The 25062-nt window shown below is 46.6% G+C and overlaps 1 protein-coding gene across 4 annotated transcripts in view; it reads left to right on the top strand.

The window, feature by feature from the left end:
• The window catches only part of FBXW11 (F-box and WD repeat domain containing 11), a 79337-nt gene that overhangs the window by 35646 nt on the left and 18629 nt on the right, over nucleotides 1-25062 (top strand). For all 4 annotated transcript variants that reach the window (XM_064671406.1, XM_064671404.1, XM_064671405.1 and 1 more), the window contains 4 exons: nucleotides 5596-5658; nucleotides 6696-6921; nucleotides 18593-18779; nucleotides 19552-19642. In XM_064671406.1, coding sequence (XP_064527476.1) covers nucleotides 5608-5658; nucleotides 6696-6921; nucleotides 18593-18779; nucleotides 19552-19642 — 555 coding nt within the window. In that variant the 5' untranslated portion in view covers nucleotides 5596-5607. The remainder of the gene's footprint in view (nucleotides 1-5595; nucleotides 5659-6695; nucleotides 6922-18592; nucleotides 18780-19551; nucleotides 19643-25062) is intronic.

The raw sequence follows: 25062 nt of genomic DNA, 5'->3' as shown, positions 1-25062 counted from the left end.
ACCATTGTTTACCAGGCTCCTGGTTTAGCAAATGTTGTCCATTGCACCCAAAGGAGAGGCTCACCCTCATTTAGAAATGCTCTAAAGCATTTGGGGTTTCTGGCTGTATTGTAGCAGGAAGCCCTGAGGACAGATGCTCCTCACTCTTGGATGGTACAGATGGATGCCCAGCTTTGTCCCTTCCTGCTGTGGCCCTGCTGTCCCGTGGGATGGGGACTCCTCTCCTCCTCTGGGAGTGTGTCATTGGTGCCTCTGGCAGTCCCTGGGCGGGCAGAGCTGGCTTCGGGAGGTGCTTCAGGCTCGAGCTCAATCTGCTGTGTTTGACTTCAAAGTATCCAAGTATGTATTAGTTATTTTTTCTTGTTTCTTCAACTTCTTCAAAGTCAGATATGGACATGATTTCTTAAAGGAGATCAGAGCCTGTTTAGCTGAACTGTTATGATTAGTTTTGCTTATTTTGTAATTTTAACTGAAATTCCCTAGTGCTTTCTTCAGAGAGTGGGAATCTTGTGAAGAGTTAAGGTTTTTGAAGACTTAGCTTGATCTTTAACTGAGATCAGAATTGCTGGTGTAATCTCAAGGGCAGTGGGAAATACAAGTGATTGTTTTCTATCACTTTCTCTTTCATTATAGCCAAAATATAAGACTGTTATTCTTTTTTTTCAAGGTAACAAAGCTGTTGTCTGGTTTTGTCCATCCATCCTTTGAATGCTTGAATGCTTCTTTGTTAGGGCAAAGTTTATCATCAGAGAAGCTCAGTGATGTTGTCTGCCCTGCTGGGTGCTCTCCTGCACCTCATGTTTCTGTCCCAGTTCCCAGGATCACCTGCTATCACTTCTGTAATTGCTCTCCCGATACTGGAACTAGAACTGGGTTAGAGAACAAAGCTGCACCGGGGCTGTTCCTCTTCCCAGTCAATTAAGTGACTCAAGGCACTCCCTGGGTGCAAACCCGGGTGTTCCCTGCCTGGAGCCAAGAGCAATCTGGTGGAAATCTGGATTAGCCTGTGCAGGTTTGATAGATTTCTGCTAGAAAAGGTGCAGCTTTTGCTGCCCCTGCTGAGGGAGGTGAGCCCTGCAGGCCCTGAGCCCTTCAGCTGCAGGAAAACATCGCTGCTTCTGCACCTCGTGTTGTACAAACACATAACGGGAAACTACTAAACTTTGAGATATTGGTTGCTACCAGGTATCCAGGGATCTTAATGGAAACTGTGGTTTATAGAGTTTTACAATACTGACAAATCTTTTGCCTCTGGGGATCATTGCTAGTTGTTTCTATCTTGGAAGCTTTTCATGATCTCCAAAGGGAATGAACCTGTTGTAATTAGGCTTGTCAGTACCTCTTTCTCCCTAAGTAATTTTTGAACCTGTTTGCCATGTTCATCTGCATCTCGTAGAAATCCCAAAGACTTGAGTTGTTGTGGAGCAGAAAGACTAAGGAAAGCCTGAAGTTACTGTGGGACTGAGCAAGGAATATGGGATGCAAAAGTTCAGGAAACCAGCTTTTTAAGCTTGCAGAGCAGTGTGTCAGCTTTACTGCCATTGCTGGGCCTTTCTCAGGCTAACTGGGCTCAGTGGGGTTTGAACAACTGTAAGGCACCAGCAGAACATCCCTGCTCGGACCCAGTGTTATCTCTTGCTGTTGCTGCCATTCCCAGTAGGGATGGAGAGCACTTACTCCAGGCTGACTAATTAAGGAATGACAGCTGGTTGGAAATAACCATTCTACTTTTGCAAGAGCTGTGAGCAACTTCACAAGAATCTCTGGAAAAAATGAACATATAAACAAGATGAATTGACACTCTTTAGAAGCTCTGCTTCCCTCCGAGGAGCTGCAAGACCCTCGTGGGGGTCCAAAATCACGCCTGGGCAATGTCTGCGAGGGCAGGTCAGTACTGCAGGGCTCGTGGCCTTGCTGGGTCACTGCAGTGAGATGGCATTGATGGCATCGGGTCTTGGTGCTGTTCAGCTACAGGGGAATAGGTTGAATTCTGTGTTGATGCCACTTTAAAGCCACCTGGGAAACAGGCAGAGGTGGCTTTATGTAGAGAATGGGTGGGGTGAACAAGGAGGTGCAGGGTGAGGGAAGAGTTGAACTTGTAGATGCCTATCTTTGTTCTTGCACAAGAGCTGGAGGCCTTACAGAGCAGGGACTGGTGACACCAGCTGTTAGGAATTCTGAAATTCTTTTGCCAAGTGCTGGGAATGGACAGGACAGGTTAGAGTTGTCTAATTGCTCCTTCCAGACAACAGGGCAGGATCCACTCTGTCATCTCCTGGTCTTAAGTTAGGTTTAAGTGCTGGAGAGAGAGACTGTAGTCGGAGCTAGGATGTATGTGACCTGGAGAATGACCCCAAAATTAGATGTTTAAGACAGAAGGAGAGTGAATTTATTAGGAAGAGAATATATAATAGTGAAAACAAACAATGTATTTGAGCGTGGAAAGGGAAAGGATGAAGGATTTAAAAGCTCTAAAGTATACTAACAGAACATGGAGTGAGGACAGGAAAAGAGAGAAAACACAAGAAACTGTAGCAATAGATACCATTATATTAACACAGCTGCTGCTTCCTGGTGAAATATCTACATAAACTGTTAAATTTCCACCCTAAAAATCAATCTGTGTCATCTGCCCTCACATTCATGGCTCAGATGTTGAGAGCTGGAAAGTGCCTGTTGGGAAAGGCCCTGGGGGTGCTGGTGTCAGGGGCTGGACATGAGCCCAGGGGAGCCCAGGGGGGCAGGAGGCCAGTGGCCCCTGGGCTGTGCCAGCCATGGTGTGGCAGCAGGACCAGGGCAGTGACTGTCCCTGTGCTGGCCCTGCTGAGGCCCCTCCAGGGCTGTGTCCAGTTCTGGGCCCTCATGGAAGAGAGACATTGAGGGGCTGGAGCGTGTGCAGGGAAGGGAACGGAGCTGGGAAGGGGCTGGAGCAGCAGGAGCAGCTGAGGGAGCTGGGGGGGCTCAGCCTGGAGCAAAGGAGGCTCAGGGGGGACCTTCTGGCTCTGCAAGTCCCTGACAGGAGGGGAGAGCCGGGGGGGGTCGGGCTCTGCTGCCAGGGAACAAGGGACAGGAGGAGAGGGAACGGCCTCCAGTTGTGCCAGGGGAGGGTCAGGTTGGACAGGAGGAAGAATTTCTGCCTGGAAAGGGTGTTCAGGCACTGGCAGGGGCTGCCCAGGGAGGTTTGGAGTCCCCACCCCTGGAGGTGTCCAAGGAAGGCCTGGCTGTGGCACTGAGTGCTCTGGGCTGGGGACAAGGTGGGGATGGGGCACAGGGTGGACTTGATGATCCTGGAGGTCTTTTCCAACCTAAATGATTCTGTGATTCAGTGACATGCCAAGGATGTAACATCTCCCCAAATCCTGCTGCCCAGTTTTCTTTCCCTGGGCAGCATCAGAGGCACAGAAGAATTGAGTGGGTGACAGAACAGAGGGAACCTGGCTCTGCAATCTGCCGGGGGTGGAATTCCCATCTGAGTGTGTGACCTTGCACACTGTTACAGGGCTGCTCTGCTGCAGGTTTATTGTATGTGCCTGAAATGAAAAGACACCACGTTTAGGAGGCAGTTCTTGGCCTCCATCCCAGGGAAAGCTGGCAGTGAACTGAGGTGTTTCCTGATAAAGGGAGAAGTGCAATGGCAGAGTCTGCTGTGACCTGCTGAAGGAAAGTTAGGCGGGGGCTAAGTTGATAAAATGTGGGATTTCTGCTGAATATGCTGACCCAAGCCACCTGTGTTTGGTATTCCCTGTGTTCCTTGCTTGTGGCTTACAGGATTGATGCATTTCTTTAGCCTTCAGCTGCTAAAGGAGATGAGATGTCCCTCAGCATTTAAGGACATACTAATTGGAAACACCATTAACATACATAACATACCATTAACAACATACAGTCACTGTAATGAAATTTCTACACATTCATATTGAAATCAAATCAAATCAAAGAAACCCTGCAGAATTCCCTGGTGGCGTGTTTGCTTTCCAGAATGGTTTAACTGGTGTCAGCTGGTTGGGTCCCAGTAGGTGTATGGCTGATGTGTGTCCTGGGCACCGTGTGGGGGACATGGTTTGTACCCCATGAGAGGGTTGGGGGGGAGCAGGGAGTAGTTTGGGATAACTGGGGTGGCCCTGAAGAGTCTGTCACTTTAAAAACTGGGCAAAATGTGATTTACTTTCAGTGTTACTGTTCTATGTATGTCCAGGAACACTTCAATATATGTATCTGCGGAGTCACCCAAACCCTTTCCTGCCTTTAGCCCTTTCTGGATTCCCCTCTAGCCATCTCCTAGGCTCGTGTTTGTCATTGTCCTGTGTGTCAGAACTGGGTAGACTTGAGTCTTTCCATCACCCTGTGGCCACAGTTTTTATGTCATCTGAAGTCCATGTGACACATGTTTTTCCATACCTGGCTGCAAAGCAGAAGAGGGTTCAAGGTAAATGTGAGCCCATGGTGGGGTGGGGGAGGAAGGCTTTGCTGTAGAGCTCATAGTGTTAACTTCTCCACATTTTCTGGGTTTGATGCAGTCCATCCTTATGGCAGAAAAAGGAGGAGATGAATGCTTTTGAGGTGGAACTGTGTTTTGAGTGGGAGTGGATGTGGTTGTTAAGGGGTTAATCCATAATCCATAGTGACAAGAGTGAAGGAATTGTGTGACTTATTCCATCATGTGTTTTACTTGAGGGTGTTGTTCCTCTTTCTGCTGAGGCAGCTGATGGAGGGGAAGGAGGCTGAAATAAATGCAGACAGTGTTTGAGGACACTGAGTTTATGGTGCTGACCCCTGTGCCGGTCAGCTGGTGTGTCCTGGGCAGAGGGATGGGCACAGGGCTGGGGCTGAGGGACACGGGGTGGGCAGCAGGAGGTGGGGCTGTGCCTGCACAGCACGAGGGAGCGGGCGATGAACGAGGCACGGGAGGAGGGAAAGCTTTTGGGAAACCAAGGTGAGCTCAAAGAACACTTGCAGCTGAATGTTCATAGAAATTCTTACATCTTCTGTTGGTGAAGAAAACAGAAGGGAGGAGCAGTTCTGATGTGGGGAGAGCACTGCAGTTAAGGCAGGGGGAGAAAGATGGGGACTGCCAAGGTGTAGAGACACAGAGTGGCAGTGAAGTGCAGAGTTGTTCTGCAGAGAGCAATCCCTATTCCTTGTGGTAGCTAGAGCTGGGAAAAACCCCCGTTCTGTTGCATGTAAGTAGTGTATAGTGATTTTTAATTTTTTTTCTACGAGCTGTATGCAGTTTAAGTTTGGCAGAAAGTGCTGGTTGAATACTTTGACAGGTTTAATTGCTTTGGCTTGAGTAGGATGAAAGTGAATTTATTTCCCAGTGAGAAAAGCGTTGAAAGGCTGCATGAAAACCTGTCAAAGGAAATTGAAGTGGGGTTGGGGAGTTATCTTTACAGTAAATGGAATTGATAAACATGTCAGTTAAAAGGGGAATTTATTTATAATATTCAGGTTTTGTGACCAGAAGTCTTTGATAGTTCTGTTCACTACAAAAATGAATTTTATAAGTTCAATTGATTTGCTTCTTCATAGTGCTTGTAGAGAGAGAAATTATCACAGAGTAAAAAAATTGAAGTGGTATTTCCTCTTTTTTTCTAGAACACGTCAGTAATGGAGGATCAGAATGAAGATGAGTCTCCAAAGAAAAATACCCTGTGGCAGGTAGGACTAACATTCTTGTAGAAAGAGAGTTGACATGATTTTGTGTGTTCCTGCTTTTGAGAAATATCCAAATCTTGTGTCTGTATAATCATCCTTGGACGTAGTTCACTGTATCATCCTAAAATTAGCCCAGCCTTGGAGTGAAGGATGACACCATTGGATAATCCTTGAGAAATTACTTGTTCTTCTCAGATTTTGTGGTTGGTGCTGACCTTGGAAGGACAATTGGGAATAAAGTTCAGCTGTGTTTCTGAGCATGTCACTGTTGTTTGAAAGGAGAAATTCAACATGGCAAGGACATGCAACCAATTTGCTTTGAAGGAGTTTGGGAATATTTCAGAGAGCTGACAATTGGTCCCCAGCAGCGTGGTGGCCTCCTGAAGGGCTCAGAGGAGCCTGGCATCAGTCTTATGTTCTACTCAGTAATTAGCAGTAACTCCTGGGGTGGTGTTCTTGTAGCATCCTCATTTGTGGCTCCAACTCCCAGGATTTTAATGAGGTATTTATGTGGATGTCCCAAACACTGACAGGAGCTGGTTTTCAAAAACAAACCAAACCCTGGATGTCATGTCATTCTCAGTTTTCACTTAGGGACAGGAAGTTCAACACTGACACGAGGATCTCAAATTCTTGTGTTAATTAGAGTATTAATATTCAGCTTTGGTGTGTTGTTAATTTAACTGCTGAAACCTGAGCGAAACATTTGTGGAGGCAACTGCAAAGTGCTGCAGAAACCACTGGGTTAATCTGGGGAAGTCATGGCTAAAAAGAACTAAATTCCTTGCTGTTGAAATGTTAAGAGGTGTGAGGGAATTCAAGACTTTCAGTGTAAGAAGTAACTTAGAAGCAAAGTCCTTTAATTGATCTTTGTCTATGAAAGATGAAATTTATCTGGTGTAACTCATATCTTGAAGGATGTGTTTTAAAATTTAGTTTTGATTATTTCTTTGCATCTTCCGTGTTTTTCCTTCAGAGAGTTCTTACAAAGCTGTTCCTGGTATTTATATTTAACAGTGCTGTTCTTTTTCTAACACCAGATAAGTAATGGAACTTCATCCGTGATTGTCTCAAGAAAAAGACCATCGGAAGGAAACTACGAAAAGGAAAAAGACTTGTGTATAAAATACTTTGACCAGTGGTCTGAATCAGATCAAGTGGAATTTGTGGAACACCTTATTTCCCGAATGTGTCACTATCAGCATGGACATATTAACTCTTACTTGAAGCCCATGTTACAGCGGGACTTCATCACTGCGCTGCCAGGTGAGCAGGGGCTGGTCACAGCAGGGATGGAGGGAGGGGCGGGTCAACACTCTGGAGGTGTGCAAACTTTTAGGAGCAGCCTCCAGGAATACATGGTCTCTTCTAATGGTGTTTCCTGGGCCAAAGAAGGGCAGGAGGGTAGTGAAGTCATTCCGTTCTGTGATTAATTGAGTTGGCCACTGGATGCCAGTGTTGTTCCATGTGAAAATAGTTGGACTCGCGGATCCCGAGGAACACGAGTTGGAACCGAGTTGTTGCAAAGGTTGTACCTCTGCAAGCTCTGCTCTAAATCCCTTTTTCATGCAAACCCCATGAGTGCAGAAAGTACTGCTACAGATGTTTATTAATTGATGAAGTCTTAAGTTCTGAGTTCCTTAACTAGAAATTTGACTGCTTAGATGGGTGGATCTAGTTTGTCTGGTCTTGTTGCTGACTTCAGAGCAAAAGCACTCGTGGATTTTTATTGTATTGTACAGCCATGATTCCTCCCTTCAGTTCCTCAGAACTTCTGTCACCCATCAGTGCCAACCTGTGTCACTAGTTCAGATGTGAAATCTGTCCTTACACTTGCTCTGTGCATTTCCTAAAAAAACCACGGAGCAGCAACAACGAGGCATAGAGTCTCTAGGTTGTGGTTTCCTGGTAAGGTGTGTGTATTTTTTCCATTAATTTTTGGAAGAAATTGTATCTCTGGATTTTTGCTGCCGGGAAGAGTGATTCATTTATTCCTTGGAAGGTAAATGTGTGGACATTGTTTCCAGAGTGGGAAATAAGCCAGAAATAAGGGTCAGAATGTTTGGAGTGCCACTTGCAGTACCACCAGCAAGAGTCACCCCTGCCGTGTGTGAGCAGCCTGGGATGTTATCCTGGGAATGCCAGGACACAGCAGGGAACGCTGAGGGTGGAAGAGGAGGTGATACAAATCATAAAAGGAATTGGAAACTGGTAGTTTTTCTGCACAGGGACATGGAGTAAACTCTCTCTAAAGAAGCTCTGAGGCTCTTGGAGGCATTGGTGTGCTCAGGTGGTGTGTGTGGGGCCTTCCTGGTCTGGGGGACAGGATCCTCCTCAGATGTCAGGAGTTCCTGACAGTGCTGGAATTTGGCTCCGGGAGCTGATGGGGAGGATTTGGGCTCAGCTGTCCAACATGGGTGAAATGAACTTCTGAGTCCTTGGATAGGAATGAAGAACACAGAGTAGGGCAGTGATGTGGAATTTTATATGTGCTCTATTTTCTTAAAAAAACAAGCTGAGAAAAGGTGCTGGAGGGCTCTAAAAGGGAGGAGGTGTCCTTTCCCCCACCTCAGTTTCACAGGAGTTATTTTATAAAACAGTGAGTTTGTCTGGAAAATGTGCTCCTCGGTTCCTGTGCAGAGCTGTCTCCTTTGGGGAGTGTGGATGTTGATTTCTCTAGGGAGTATCTGGGATTAACTGAAAATAAAGTGATGTAGAAAGTCATGGTGATCACAGAATCACTGAGGCTGGAAAAGCCCTCCCAGCCCACTGAGCCCACTCTGTGCCCCATCCCCACCTTGTCCCCAGCCCAGAGCACTCAGTGCCACAGCCAGGCCTTCCTTGGACACCTCCAGGGGTGGGGACTCCAAACCTCCCTGGGCAGCCCCTGCCAGTGCCTGACCACCCTTTCCAGGCAGAAATTCCTCCTGATGTCCAACCTGAGCCTCCCCTGGCACAGCTGGAGGCCGTTCCCTCTCTTCTTGTCCTTTGTTCCCTGGCAGCAGAGCCCGACCCCCCCCGGCCCCCCCCTCCTGTCAGGGAGTTGCAGAGCCTGAAGGTCCCCCCTGAGCTTCCTTTGCTCCAGGCTGAGCCCCCCCAGCTCTCTCAGCTGCTCCTTGTAAAACTGACTCTCCAGACCCACCATCTGCAAGTATGAGCTTCAATTATAGTTGTATTTTGTTTGCTTTTACCTCTCAGAGCTGATACAGAGTTATACAGTTCTTTCATATTATATATTTCTGCCTAAGAAATTTTTGGAAGCTTCATAAGATGACACTTGTTTACATCATGTTTATATAAATCAAGATATATTTTTACAACTTCTGTTGCTTTTTTACAATGTAAATACTGTGAATTGTTTCCATGTTCAGCCTTCCTTGAAGGTGATGTGGTGTGGTAAGAACATCTGTCTAAATTTACCCAGGAACTTAATCTGAGGTGATTGAAATCAATCCCATGTTGGGCTGCAATCACATTAAAGGATCACAGAGAAGTACCACTTGCAGGCCCTTGGTGGGATTATTGGGGTCATCCTGTGCAGGGCCAAGAGTTGGACTCAGTGATCCTTGTCCAGTTGAACTTAGTCATCTCTGTGATTTTGGTTATTTGGATCTTTAGGATGTTAATATTACTTGTATGGTCTCATCCCACCTGTGCCTTTTCCTCAGAGGAATTACACCTGTGATCTCTGAGCACTGCCTTGTCACCCTTGGTTAGGAGAGTCCCTTCCATCCCTGTTCTGTGTCTGAACCTGTGAGAGCTGTACTCTGTGTCAGGCGAGTAAAATCCTCCCAGGTTTCCTTTGAAATTTGTTTCTAAACTAATAAAAGCCTGAGCAGTTGCTTCATCTGAGTGACTGTTTTGTGTCTAAAGTTGGGCAGTTTTATTGCATTGACATCCCATGTTTGAGTTTTGTTTTCATACAAAGTGATATTTACACACTGACCTTTGAAAGCCCTGTGAATTTTAATTGTTTTAATTTAATATTGAAATTCAACCAACCCTTCAGCTGGTCCCTCTAATCAACAATAGCTCTAACTTTTTCACCATTTTCTATAAAACTGCAAAAACTCTTGGAGAGGCATAAGAGATGGGTGTCATGTTTTCTTGTCTGTCCATGGATGCTACATACATTTTACTTAAGAAAATGGATAGGTTTTAGTACCTATTTCAGAAACTCTTTCTAATAAACACTTGCTGTCTTCTAATGTGAAATAGGGATATGCAGCTATTTCAGGCCTTGATGTGTCTTAAACTTAGTCCTGCATGTTGTCTGACACAATTGGAGTGGGCCTGTCCTAAGTATCTGTGCTTTGGACCTGTTCCTACTTTGTTAATTTGGGTAAATATTTTACTTGACATCTTTTTTTTAATGTAGCAGTTTAAAGGAGTACTTCTGCAAGCAGTGAAAGTCTTAGGAATAGACTTGATGGCAGAGCAAAGCATTTGTGTGTTTGTGCTCAGTGTGGGACTTTGAAGGCTCTGTGTATTCAGAGAAGATGAGATTGTCAGATTTTAACATCAGAAAACACTGCAGTTTCTGGCTCGTTAAAAATATGCTTTTAATTGTGACCAGTGTTATACAGAATTGTGAAAATTGGGCATCTTGATAAAGAAGAGGCTTTTGCCTAATAATTCCCAGTTGATCCTTAAAACTCAGTGAAATCCTGGCTTCCTGATGGGCAGGGTGCCCCTGGGGAAGGTGCCCAGCCCCAGGCTGACGTGCACGTGTGTGAGAGCTGGTGTGGGGGTGTGGGAGCTGCTTGCAGTGGGCTGTGATTGAAAACCTTGGCTCAGCTCAGTTAAACATTAACAAGACTTTGGTACCAGGATTATGCTGGAAGGAAGAGGCTGAAAAAGCCTTGGGTTGAAGTGAGTTGAGTCAGCAGTGCCCTGGCAGCCCTGGGGGCATCAGGGAGGGGATTGTCCCACCTGCTCTGACTGGGGCAGCCTCACCTCAAGATTGGGGCAGTTTGGGGTGTCACAATATCAGAAAGGTCTAAGACTCTTGGAGAGTGTCCAAAGGACGGACATGAGGATGGTGAAGGGCCTGGAGAGGCCACATGAGGAGCAGCTGAGGACATTTGGTGTGTTCAGCTGGAGAAGAGGAAACTCAGGTCAGACCTCACCGGGGTCTGCAGCTCCTCCCGAGGGGCAGCTCCATCTCTGCTCTGTGTGAGCAGGGACAGCACCCAGGGAATGGCTGGAGCTGTGTCAGGGCAGGCTCAGGTTGGATCTCAGGCAAAGGTTCTTCCCCCAGAGGCTGGTTGGGCACTGCCCAGGCTCCCCAGGGCAGTGGGCACAGCCCCAAGGCTGCCAGAGCTCCAGGAGGGTTTGGACAACGCTCTGAGGGACAGGGTGGGATTGTTGGGGTGTCTGTGCAGGACCAGGAGTTGGATTTCGGTGATCCTTGTGGACCCCTTCCAACTGAGGATATTCCATGGTTCTAAGTGAATAAAAATTAGCTGCACACTTGTCACTTGGGGTTTGGCTTGACCTTATAGTTCCATAAAACATCCTTCTGTAGACAAACAGTCAAGCTGAAATCTTCTGTAGAACTTTCCTAACCTGTGGGAAACAGAGGGCACCTTAAGAAGAAAGATTTTTTCCTTGTACTTTAGTTTATTTGCTCTCCTTGGGAACTGTGTTCTAGTCCTGTCCTCTAAACTCTTGGTATGTAGGTTATAGTGACAGGATTTTTTTAAAACGGAATCTTGAGAAAGACCCAAGTCTTAGCCCGGTCCTTCCAAGTTCTGCACCTGCCCCAGAAAGGCACCAAACACTGTAGTGCCCAGTCCCATGGGCTCTCTGGAGCGGAGGAGAGGCTTTGGTTCAAGTCACTGGGCCAGCTCTCCAGTGGCACAGCGAGGTGTGTCCCTCTCTGAGGACATGGCATTCATTTCTGCTCCAAATTGTCCTGTCAACAGCCAGAAGGCTTAGCTTGGGAATGGATTGCTGGTGGTGCCTTGGTCATTCTGGTTGCACTTCCAGACTTTGAGCATGAAGGGTGTCTCTGGATCCAGATTTTCACAATGTTTTTCAGAGGATTGTCATTTCCCTTTCCAATGCAGTTGTGTGAAAGACTGAACAACTGTAACATGTTCCTGCTTTGTCATCTATAATTTTTTTAATCAATTCTGGGCAACTGCATTTAATCTGGAGAAGTATGGAAAAATCTTTGTGAGAAATATGTTTCACAAGAAAGCAAACTCAAGTTGAACATAAGTGACTGAAGACCACATTCATTTCTAAATAGGAAATCATAAACCCATGGACTTTAACAATCCTGTGTTTGCCTTGTGCTGAAAAGTGTCAGGATGGAAGGCAAGCCCTGCTGTGTCCTGTCTGCCATTGGGACTGACTTCAAGTGCTTTTTTTATGGTGTTAAGATTGTGACTCAGTCACATTCTTCTGACACTGCTCAAATGACGTGTGCATTCTTACTCACGTGAAGGATTTCAAATTCAACATGGATTTCTAATACCAGAATATGCTGATATGAAACCTGTGAAGTGTTTGTGCTTGATTCAAACCCACTTACCCGCTCTGGAAACACAAGTGATGCAGTAGTGCTGACTCTGAAAGGCTTGTCAGGGGTGATTCTCAAACTGAACTGGTCGGTGTCTTCTGGAAGATAATCGGAGTGTGTGAGAGTAGGGGGGAAGCCCCAAACCCAACAGCAGCAAAAAACCACAGAACCAGGCACATGTTTGGTTAAAAGGATGCTCTGCAGTGTGGCCTTGGGTTGGTTGTGGGTAACTTTACAGCTCCTTGGAGTTCTCATCCATCTCTCCTTCAGGGCAGGAGGATTGTTTAGTTTGTTGCCAGGAGATGGCAGTAACAGATAAATTCTTACAATATTTTTTTATCCATGAATGTCATGGAATCACAGAATGGTTGGGTTGGAAGGGACCCTAAAGACCATCCAGTCCCACCACCTGACATGGGCAGGGACACCTTCCACCATCCCAGGTTGCTCCAAGCCCTGTCCAACCTGGCCTTGGACACTTCCAGGGATCCAGCGGCAGCCACAGCTTCTCTGGGCAACCTGTGCCAGGGCCTCCCCACCCTCACAGGGAACAATTTCTTCCCAATATCCCATCTAACCCTGTCCTCTGGCAGAGTGAAGCCATTCCCCCTTGTCCTGTCCCTCCAGGTCCTTGTCCTCTCCATCCTCCTGTTGGCTCCTTTGGGTACTGGAAGGCCACAATTAGCTCACCCTGAAGCTGCCTCCATGTCATTTGAGCATCTTCTATTTATCCATCACTTTCTCCTTTAGGAATTGTTGATTTCATATCTGACATGTTCATGATCTCTACATTTCAAAAGTTGCTCAGAACTATAAGTGAGGTGTGAGCACCACATTGCTGTGCCAGCGTGGCTGCCCTGTCCCTCCCACAGCCCCTCCTCAGTCCATGGCTGAAAGAAGGGCACAGTTAGGGCTTGCTCAGTGCTCTTTTCAGTTTCTCTCACCTAAGGAGTTCAGTACACATGTTATTGTTGGTTTATAAATTATGCTAATTGGGCAAAATTACACTTCTCACCTTGGGCATGACAACAGCATCCAGCAGCTGGGTCCCTGTTCAGCACTGATCCTGCTGTCCAACCTTCACTAGGGATCACTGTGTCCTCCACTTCCATAGTCAGTTTGTTTGCCATTATGATATCTGAGGATTCATGATTTTAAACTGACTCTTCAAAGTGACCTTGCAATAATTATATTTTCTGGAAAAACCTTGAGAATTGTTTCAAAACATGGGTAGTGTTTTGACCCCCATGTGCCAAGGACAGCTGTTCCTTTGGCTCTCCAGACATTTATGTGGTGAACTTTGCATCATTCCTTTGCTCAGTCTCCTACAATCTTAGGGATGCAGGAATAGAGAATTTGCCACCTGAAGAGTGCAGACATTGGCAGATTTGTCTGTCGTGTGCTCCTGGCTGTTCTGGAACCCAGCCATAGCTGGGCTGTGTTTTTCTTCTAACAAAGGGGAGTTCAGGACATCTGAAAAGGTTGGTTTGATGTGTGTGTGCTCCCCTGCCACACCACTGCTGGTTCTAAATGCCTGTCACAGGGAAGGGACCAGACAGCATCCTGGGATCTCCAGGAGAGATGGAAGCTGAAAGTCCGTGTCCTTGTCACTCTGCCCCATATTGCAGAAATCCTGTTGGCATCATGGTGTTCTCCTCACTTTTCAGTAATTGCTGGGTCTGCTGAAATTATCTGTAACTCTTTAGTGTTTACCTCTGGTTTCTTCAAACTTGTTCCAAGTTTTGCTGTCATTATTTTTTCTGTTTAATTAGTACCCATGAAATGTAGCAGCCTGATGGAACTGAGTGATCAATTCTGACAGTTCTTAGCACCGTAGTCTCTTTATTACCCAATGACTTGACTAAATGTTCCTGTGGGAGGTAAATAATACACCTTTAGTACATGTGCAGGACAGTGAGTGCACTAACAGCCTCTGCAGAGGGAGGGGGAGGTGAGCTCAGGTCAGATGGTGGATATTGGCTGTTGGAAGAAAAATGCTGCAGTGAAATGGGAGCCTGAAACACCTTTTGTCCAGGAACCTCGGTGTAGTGCTCTGCTCACATGGGGTTTGCAGTTACAGGGGATAATTGCCGTGTCCTTTGCACTGTTTGCTCTGGGAACTGCTGTGCTTTGTGTAGAAAATCCTTCCCCTTCACAATGTCCTGAACAGGGAGAGCTCTGTTGTGAGTGCAGGGTTAGAGATGGACCACAGAGTCACTTGCTCTGCCCAGCCGTGTGTCCTGGGGGCCAAGGAGGCCAATGGGATCCTGGGGGCATCAGGAAGAGCCTTGGAGCAGGGCAGGGAGGGGATCCTGCCCCTCTGGCCAGCCCTGGGCAGGCACATCTGCAGGGCTGGGCCCAGCTCGGGCTCCTCAGCACAGCAGGGCCAGGGAGCTCCTGCAGCGGGGCCAGCGCAGGCTGCGGAGATGCCCAAGGGCTGGAGCAGCTCTGGGAGCAGCAAAGGCTGAGGGAGCTGGGGCTGTTCAGCCTCCAGAGCAGAGCCTGAGAGGGGCCCTCCCCAGGCTGTGTCAGGGGCTGCAGGGAGGGGGCAGAGGCTGGAGCAGGCTCTGCTCGGGGGGCCCAGCAATGGCCCAGGAGGAACGGGCAGGAACTGATGCCCAGGAAGTTGCAGCTGGACAGGAGGAAGAACTTCTTTGCTGGGCAGTGACCCAGCCCTGGAGAGAGAGCAGAGAGGGTGTGGAGTCTCCTGACTGGAGATCTTGCAGAGCTGTGTGGGCACAATCCTGTGCCATGTGCTGTGGGATGGCCCTGCTGGGCAGGGAGGTGGGACCAGATGAGCCACTGTGGGCCCTTCCAGCCTGACCCAGTCTGGGATTCTGTGATAGGTTGTTCTTGTGTTTTTGAACACGACTCTTTGGTACTAAATTCTAAAATAACTGTTGGATGAGTTCCTGTTAGAATGTGGTGTGTGCCCTGTTCACATCTGGAACCTTCACAATCAGAAGTGCTTTACTCAGCAGACCTGTTTGTTCATTTTAACCATCCATGTCCTCCACTTTCATAATGAATTAATTTGTTGTCTTGGTACCTAAGGCTTCATAATTTTAGACTGACTCTTGAAAGGGACCTTGCAATGATTATATTTTCTGCAAAAGCCTCGAGAACTGTTTCGGATTACATGGCATCACAGTAAGATAAATACATCCCAAGTGAACAGCATCTAGAATCTCGGAGCTGTTTTGACTAGCAAGACTGGGATGTGGCAGACTGGCAGGCCACTGTTCCAGTGGATTTAAAATGCCCTGGTATTTTCCTCAGACTGCTGATGTAGGAGGTGGGGCAGCTTAAAGCTGCTCTGAGACACGGTGGTGTTAAGAGAGAATTTTCTTTTTTGGAAGTGGTGAGATTTGAGACCCACCAGTTATTTGGACATTGTTACGTTTCAGTTATTTGAATCTGTTATTATGACTGGTGTTGAAAAATTTGTATAAACCCAGTTTACATTGTAGGAGCTTTCACCATCCTTTAAAGCCTTTTTTTAGTTCTCTAAATTATGTAGAAGAAATGAATAAATGAATAAAACTACATGTATTGGCTTCTCCTTTCTGTTGCTGTTCATTTTTACAGAGGCCATGCCAAGTTTAGCATGCAGTGGAGGACTGTATGAACACACTTTCTTAATTCCTTCAGAAATTAACAGGAGTTCCTTTCGTTTTCCAGGACTATTTGAAGCCTAAAGTAGGCTGTCATGAGATAAAGTGGAAAATTAAAAAGGTCGTCATCTCCTGCTTTGACAGATTCTTTTCATGCTTGGCCAACTGGTGTATGTTACTCATGAAAATGGAGTTATTCAAGATCTCAGATTCAGGGGAGTTTTGGGGAAAGCAAAATTGCAGGTCCTTTGAAATAAATAACAGACTTACGAGTGACTTTTTGTGGGACCCATGACACTGTAGTTAGAACATGGACAAGAAAAGTTTGATTGCTGTTTAAATTTAGTGCAAGCACATTATTGAAGTGGTTTCTGTGTATGGACCTTTGCTCAACTGCAATCCTGTTTTTAAACCAGGCACCTGCAGCAGGAGACGAGGTCTGGGCAGAGGCAAACACGTGCAGTGTTCACCTGGTTGGTGTCCTCATTGGTCTGTGCTGGCAGCTCACTGCAATAATCCTATTTATTGGCGTGTTTATTTCTTGTGCCAGTTCCAGTTGAAGTGCCCAGTGCTCCTGGAGAAGTATTAACTGAGAGCTGTGAAATAATCTCTTGTAGCACGTTGCCTTATGTAGTCCTGGATCAACAGGCCAGGCCCCCCTTCTGGCAGTCTGGAATGTGCTGGGGTTGAGAGCACTTCATACCTAACTGTGACCCTACTGTGGTATGAAAGGATCACAGGGGTTACCAGGCTGCTTCTGGGATCTTCGAAGGGAATGGTGGTGTGTCCCTAGTCCCCAGACAGTGGGGCCTGGAGCAGCCTGGAAGGTGTCCCTGCCCATGGAATGAGATGAGCTTTGAGATCCCTTCCAACCCAAACTGTTCTGGGGTTCTGTGGTAGCTCTTGCTTGTTGACCAACATCCTGATGCTGCAGGTGGAATCACAGCGTTGGAGCTCCCAGGGGGATGTTCCTGGGATGAGTACTGGCCAAAGGCTTTTGCTTGGAGTCATGTCCTGTTACCTGGGAGTTCTCCTGTGGTTCCCTGCTGAGCTCACTCTGATGGGCAGTGCCCAAACTCACACCTCTGTGCCCTGAGAGTGGGAGAGCAGCAGCTGCAGGAAAGATGCCGAGATAATATCCATTTGTATGGCTGTTGTAAATACATTGGGAAATCTTTGGGAAGCTAACCTAAGTCTATTTTGCACTGGAATTTAGGATGCAGAAGCTGCACTGTTGCCCCTCATGATTTGAGAGTTACTCAACTGCTGCTGATCCTGAGGGTTCTTAACTGGTTCTCATACTAGAACCAGTTGCATCCATTGGCTCCTCAATAAATCCTTTATGGAATGTTACAATCTGAGTTGCTCAACTTGAAGTTGTTTAAAAAAAATTACTGCTTTTGATTTTATTTTTCCCTCTTGCTGAGGCGAAGCCTCAACCCCCCCAGCCTCTGGTGTAAGTAGTTCAGGAATAATTTCACTAAGTATGGATCTAGGAACAGTAATCCCTGAATTGGGATAAGAGCACCATTTGCAGTTAACAAATAACTGTTCAACTCATTATTTCCCCTCCTTACATCAGGCTGCAGGGCATGGTGCCTTTGGCATATGCTCTGCCACTTGAATCCTGAGGAAAATTAAGGAGTGGATTTGGCACCAGCAGATTCTTAAGAGGGCTTAAATAGAAAGGATGTCCCTGTGTTTGGTGCAAGAAAGTGTCTGCAGAATCTGTGCTCACACTTTCAGTGCTCTGTGTCTGTTTCTGTGGTGCCCTGTATGTTTGAGCCGAATTACCTGGTGTTACATGTGAGGGAATGGTCAAAGAATCAATAGTTTAATTTGTTACTGCTGCTACTTAGTAAAGTGTGTGCTGGAAGATGACCCTGTGCTGGGAGATTGTGTGCTCAAAGTGTCCCACATTCTGTGCCCAGAAGTAGCAAAATGCATTCTGCTGCTTGTGCACTCTGCTGAATTTTGGGTTCACAGAACCACATAGAATGGTTTGAGTTGGAAGGGACCTTAAAGGTCATCCAGTTCTGCCCACTGCCATGGGCAGGGGCACCTTCCACTATCCCAGGTTGCTCCAAGCCCCATCCAACCTGGCCTTGGACACTTCCAGGGACAGAGCAGCCACAGCTTCTCTGGGCAACCTGTGGCAGGGCCTCCCCACCCTCACAGGGAGGAATTTCTTTCTAATACCCAATTTAAACCTACTCTCTGTGAGTGTGAAGCCATTCCCCTTGTCCTGTCTCTACAGTTCCTCATGGAAAGTCCCTCTCCAGCATTCCTGTAGCCCTTTAGACACCGGCAGGTGCTGGGAGGTCTCCACACAACCTTCTTCCCTCCAGGCTGAGCAGCCCCAGCTCTCCCAGCCTGTCTCCACAGAGGAGGTGCTCCAGTCCCCTCAGCAACACCATGGCCTCAGCTCCAGCAGTTCCATGTGCTCCTTATGTTGGGGGCACGAGAACTGTGCCCAGTGCTCCAGGTGGGGTCTCAGGAGAGCAGAGTGGATGGGGACAGTCCCCTCCCTGGCCCTGCTGCCCTTTGGATGCCTTGTTGTGCTCATTCTCCCTGCAGGGCAGAGGGACAGTCCCACAGGCAGAGCAGGGGAGGTGCCAAACATGGAGATGCTGTGGTGTGTGTTTGCAGTCGTTTGTAGCTGGTGCTTGCCCGTGTGACAGGTGACTCTGGTGTCCCTGCAGTGCCCCAGAGCTCTGCATTTCTGGGCTGTTTGCAAAGCTCGTTCAGTTGTTCTCTGTGCACCAACTGACTGGTTGCCTTTATTCCTTTGCAGAGCAAGGCTTAGATCACATAGCAGAGAACATCCTTTCCTATCTCGATGCCAGATCCCTCTGTGCAGCAGAGCTGGTGTGTAAGGAGTGGCAGAGGGTCATCTCGGAGGGAATGCTCTGGAAGAAGCTCATCGAGAGGATGGTACGCACGGACCCGCTGTGGAAGGGGCTGTCAGAGAGGAGGGGTTGGTAAGTGCCTTCACAGCTAAACTCTCCTTTACAATGCTCTAATAATGAGCTTTGCCAAAAAGGAAATCTATACTAAATGGGTATTGCTGAGCTCCAGGGACTGGGGGGTAGCTGTGGGCAAAGCTGTCAGCTCCCCTTCCTGCCCTGCCTTGTCCTTTTGTGCTCCCGTGTCTGTCACACTTGCTTTCTTGCTTAAGGCTTTCTGCAAATTTGGAATTTCTGTTTTGCAGGGAGAACTAACAATTCCATCAGCTCACAAAAACTAGTGACAGCACGTTTGCAGGGCTTTTTCTCAAATGAAGTATTTCCAATTCAACTTTTTTGCTTACAGTGTAAAATAGCTGCTTGGGCTGCAGAAGCCTCTCGAAGAGAAACCATTTCTGTTTGTGGCAGTGGACTTCTTCTGTCCTTTCCAAGTATCTGAAGAGATGTTCTGCTTCAGAAACCTGTTTCCCTGTGCTCTCTAGTGGTGTGCCTGAGCAAAGCAAGGCATGTTGTACAGAGCAAGGGACACCTGCTGCCTGGAAACCTTGTGGAGCAGTGAATCCTAATTGGGAAACCATAAGGAAAATACCTGTTATCTTTTTAATCTTGGACATTTTAAATACTTGTCAAATTGCACAGTCACAGGGGTTGTAACAGCAATACTAAAAATTCTCCCAGGTATCCTGTGAGAATATGTTGTAGTGGTTTGTTCTGGGCAGGCTTTGCATCCCTTTGAAGTTTGGATTCTTGGTGATATAATGAAAACTGTGTTTCTGTTTCTTTCTAGGGATCAGTACCTGTTTAAAAACAGACCAACAGATGGGCCCCCCAACTCATTTTACAGGTCCTTATACCCGAAGATAATCCAGGATATAGAGGTAGGTGTTCTGATGTAGGTAGGTGTCTGCAGGACAGACAATGGTGCACGCTGGGGGGCTTTCAGAGGGAGTGTATGTTGGAGCAATGGATCTGTGTCACTACTGCTCTCAGCAACTCACTGCCACAGCACAGGCATTAACGTGGTGTTAACACCATCCTTTTTGCACTTAAAAATTTTTGGAACTCTTCTGGGACTATGGATTTTAATAAAATAGCTGATATAGAGCACACGACTGCCAAACATTTCCATGTATTGCTGAATGTTCAGTGTACTGGTCACACTCCCTTAGGAAGTGATCTGAAGGTTAATGCCTTAAAACTCCAGTCATTTAAAATGTAACTTAGTACTTCTAGAGCAGTGACTGACTTTTGCAAATCCAGCTTTGCTCACCATGTGGGATTTTTCCCCTCTCCAGTGGTTTGATGGGAACAATAACCAGGCCTATGATGATAAACCCACAGGGGCATCAGTGGCAAATTTTGGATATAAAATTTTGCTCATCTTGGTTTAAGATTTCCAGAGTTGGGCTTGCTTGGTCATTTAAAAGTATTTCTGATAAATCAGGATAATCCCAATATTCTGCCTGCGGGCAGCAAATGTGTCTTGCTCTGTTTGCTGTGTACCCACCACAACCCTCTGGAGTTACACCCCAGACTGTCATGGATTCATTTCAGGATGTGAAATTATTGGTCTGAAATTCATTAGTGGGGAAACACGTGTTTTGGTGTTGAAGACAGATGTGAACTAATGGAATCACTGAGCAATGGCAAATGGCAATTTGTGTTCCTTGGCACTCAGGAAACAAAATTATCCAGAGCTCTTAACTTGGCTGTGAAATGGATCTGCTGGAAGGCATAATATACTTCTCAAATATCTTTTTATAAACCTTGCTACATAATTTATTAACCTTCAGAGATAAAGAACTAAGCATGAAATGCAGCCTAGGCAAGATATGGCCAAACTTCATATTTACCTGTGAGCTGAATGATACACTTTGTTATTTGATGTCTTCTCCCTGTAAGGAATGAGAGTGATACTGCAATCAGCAGAAGCCCATGGGATTTAGGGGAACTCTCACTGTGATATTTTCTTGCTTTCTGTAAAGAAAATGGGCAAAAAGCAGCATGAAAACTTTTGCACAGACCACTGAAAGAGTTCGGTGTTAGTGTAACTCACACTTTTAAGGATGGTCTTCTGAAACTCATATATATATTTGTGTAAGTGGAACATTTGTGTAGGGATTGTTACTGTTAAAGATGGGAGAATTCCTTGAAGGTGTTCTGAGGACTTTCTGAGGCCTTTTGAACTGTCCCAATCTGCTCTTTAATGCTGTGATTCTTCAGTTGCTGTAGATTTGCTGGTGCAGTGCACAGAAACAAAGCTCCTGAATTGGACAGTTCTTGCTAGAATGAAATAAGTAGGAAAAAAACAAACCCTCCATGCTTTTCTCATCCCCAATATCAATAATAAATCTAGAAAAATGGTCAGTCTGAGAGTGGGGAAAGGGTGTGCCATTAAAAACATACAGTCATGAGCATGCTTCCTAAAAAAACCTCTGAATTTCATTAAATTAACAATAAATATATTAAACCCTCAAATTAGGAGAAAAAATTGCACTACACAGCCTGGTAAATAAGAGCTCAGAGCCCAGAGCTGAATTCCTGTTCAAAATGGAGAGAAAACACCCCAGTGTTTGGAAGTCAAGAGACAGAGTTGTGTTCTCTGCACTGCACAGAGCAAACTGGGAGCTGTTGCTGCAGTTTCTGCCCATTCCAAGCTGCCTGGTGATCCAGCTGCTTCTTCCTATGGTTCTTGTAGTTTCTGTCCAATGCTTCTATTCATAAGGAAGTGAAATATTCCTGGGGCACGCAGGGAACTCCTGTGTGGCTCAGGTGGAGGAAGACAGGAATAGAGAAGCAGAATCAAGGCTGTTCAGGGAAAACTTCCTGTAGTTCTGTGCTTTCCCTTCCGTGCTTGTTTCTATAAACCCATGAAAAAACTTCAGTTGTTGGTGGTTGTCATCACTTGGCATTTAAGGAATTTAAGGTGTTGGCAGTAACCTCAACACCATCCATGGCCTGGGGGCACTTGGGAAGTGGAGTAAAGCAGGGACCTGTCAGCTCTGGGCTCCTGCCTCTGACCTTAAGTGACCAAGAGGAACTGAAGCCTCTCTTTGCCTGAACTAGGAAATAAATCACAGAATCCCAGAATGTGCTGAGCTGGAAGGGACACAAGGATCATCCAGCCCAACCCCTGGCCCTGCACAGGCCCATCCCCAAGAGTCACCCCCTGTGCCCCAGAGCATCATCCAAACCCTCCTGGAGCTCTGGCAGCCTTGGGGCTGTGCCCACTGCCCTGGGGAGCCTGGGCAGTGCCCAACCAGCCTCTGGGGGAAGAACCTTTGCCTGAGATCCAACCTGAGCCTGCCCTGACACAGCTCCAGCCATTCCCTGGCTGCTGTCCCTGGTCCCCCCAGAGCAGAGCTCAGTCCCTGCCCCTCCTCTGCCTCTGCCCAGGAAGGTGGAACTGCACTGAGGTCTCCCCTCAGTCTCCTCTGCTCCAGCTGAACACACCAAGTGCCCTCAGTGTCCTCACACGCCTTCAAATCAAGGCCCTTCCCCATCTCTGTTGCCTCCTTTTTTGACACACTGATGGCTCAGTATCTGTCCTATATTGCTGTGTCCAGTGTTCTGGAGTGGAGAAGTCTGTTTGAAAACCAGTGGCCACTTCCAGAATTGCCAAGGCTCCATTTACACAGGGAGTGTGATTCCCATTCCTGCTTCTTGAGCACAGCTGAGCTGGAGGGAAGGCAGGGGCTTTGTGCCACAGCAGAGTTTTCCCTGCTTACATATTTCCTTCAAACCCTCTGAAATATTGCTGTTTGCCAGGTTTCCAACCTGCAGTGGGCTGAGTGTTTCTGCTGATAGTCAAGGGGCCAATAATTCTTCCACTTGCAAAGGTCTATTATAATTTTTCAAATAAATCTCCCTTTAAAGTACTTTTCACAAATTACTTCCCTAAAGGGCTGTCAAAAGAAGCTTTTAACACTTTTTAAAAATATAGAGGGTGAGTACCATAACAACCAAATTTAGCTTTAAGATTAGGAGCAGTTCTTAACTTCTTCCTCCTCTCATTGTTTTTAAGCCTAAAGTTGTGCTCTCCCACAGTTTCTTACTTTTCCCATTCTTTCATGTTTCACAGCCATGTGCAGAAGCTCTTAAATAAGACTCTCATCTTAACTGTGATGAAGAATTTTGTATCTCTGAATACCAAAATGTTTTTTCTTCAAATATTTTCCTGGGCCTTTAATAAGATCTTGTTTCTGTCAGAGGGTCAGATCTTGGGGAGCGAGTGATGAGCCAAAGCATTTATAGAATTATATACCTGTTGTTAAAAGACTTGATTTTTTAATTCAGTAAAACACCCTTGGAGCACAAAGATTAACCAAATTCTGCTGGACTGTTTCTAATGGTGAGAGTTTGGAATTCACTGCAGGTGATACTAAATTGGGTTGTGGGCAGAGATAAGCTCAAAGGAGAAGGTGCTCTCTGACTGTCACAATTTGAAAAATAATCCCAAATCTGAATTAACAATTGGAAAGAAAAATGACGAGTGAGAAACAGCAAATTGGAATTCTTTCCCTTGGGCTCTGTTTGTATTTTGGTCAAAAGTTCACACCAGCACGATGTGGTGATATCTCCAAGGTAATACAGGCAGTGAGTGACTTGGCAAAGGGGGCTTCCCTTGCCTCTGAAAATTTAATGGTGCCAGTATCTGTTTATTTTGTGCCAAACACATTTTAGGAACATCATGTCCCTTCTGAAATCATTGGATTTGAAAATAAGAGGACATTTAGAGATCTGAAACCAAATTCTTGGAAAGAGGTGGTAAATCTCCACCTTCGCCATGAAGCCAAAGATTTAATTAGGTTTCATTTCACGAGAGGTGGCCCATCATTTTGACTATCTCCAAGTCACATGTTGAGTTGCCAAACTTCTTTAAGAGCTTTTTTAAAGGGAAAACTTGATTTGGCGGTTGTCCTAGGAAACTGAACTTGGTTTGCAAGGCCTTGTTTCTGGAGAGCACCTGGTTGGTGCAGAGTGTCCTTCCCACGGTGCCAGGCTGGGGAGTTCAGTGGTGCTGATTCCAGAACCCCAAATCCCTGGAATTTTTCCATCTGATTTGTGAAGCTTGGCCAACTATTCTGTTTTCCCCTCAGGATTAGCACAAGTATCTATTTCTGGTGGTGAATTGAGAAGACTTATTTCATAAATGTTCCTCTTATCTTTAGGCACATGATGGATGCCCTCATCTGGTTTCCATGGAGACTTAGGTCCACTTAATTAAGACAAGAATTAAAATGTGTTTTTTCCGAAGACCTTAGGAAAATGTGGTGCCAGCCCATCAGATAAACATCATGTGTTCTTCTGAATTCTGAATAAGTTCAGATTTTAGGACTGGAACTGAAATTTTAAAGCCTTGGGACAATTGGAAAAGGAGATAAAATCAGCTCCCACCCTTAGTCCCTGCCAGCACGAGGAGATGGTTGTTTATGAAAGTTACAGTGTATAATTTCTGAGAGAAATGGGTTTGTTTAGTACTGCTCTCATTATGATCTGAAGAAACTTCATGTGCATGTGTGGGGAGAATCTGGTCAGCATTATTTGCCTAGAAATTTTTTCAGCCAACCTTTGAAATCTCTGTTCCACAGGCACTTTCCAAAAGGCATTTCTTAAAAATGAAGCTGGCCAAGGAAAAGAGAGGCTTTGGAGCAGCAGGGACACAGTTATTGTGGTGCATGACACAGATCTCTGCTGTCTCCTCTGAACAGGGCAAACACCCCTTTCAGATGCCCCAGCATGGGGTGGGCCCTGTCTTGGATTTTTTGGCTCACTTTGCCTGTGTCACACCTGCTGGGGAGCAGCTCTAGGGGAAGGGCCCTGGGGGTCCTGGTGGGTGCCCAGTTGGCCCTGAGTCAGCAGTGCCCTGGCAGCCAGGAGAGACATCCCTGTCCTGGGGCATCAGGGAGGGGATTGTCCCGCTCTGCTCTGCCCTGGGGCGGCCTCACCTTGAGTCCTGGGGGCAGTTTTGGGTGCCACAATATCAGAAAGATCTAAAGCTGTTGGAGAGTGTCCAGAGGAGGGACATGAGGATGGGGCAGGGTCTGGAGGGGCCACATGAGGAGCAGCTGAGGGCATTTGGTGTGTTCAGCTGGAGAGGAGGAGACTGAGGTCAGACCTCACCAGGGTCTGCAGCTCCATCTCTTCACCCTTGTGAGCAGGGACAGCAGCCAGGGAATGGCTGGAGCTGTGTCAGGGGAGGCTCAGGTTGGATCTCAGCAAAAGGTTCTTCCCCCAGAGGCTGGTTGAGCACTGCCCAGGCTCCCCAGGGCAGTGGGCACAGCCCCAAGGCTGCCAG

This window comes from Pseudopipra pipra, chromosome 15 (genome assembly GCF_036250125.1).
Source record: "Pseudopipra pipra isolate bDixPip1 chromosome 15, bDixPip1.hap1, whole genome shotgun sequence".
NCBI lineage: Eukaryota > Metazoa > Chordata > Aves > Passeriformes > Pipridae > Pseudopipra > Pseudopipra pipra.
The sequence above is the reverse complement of the archived record's forward strand: the minus strand, read 5'-3'. Positions and strand labels throughout refer to the sequence as shown.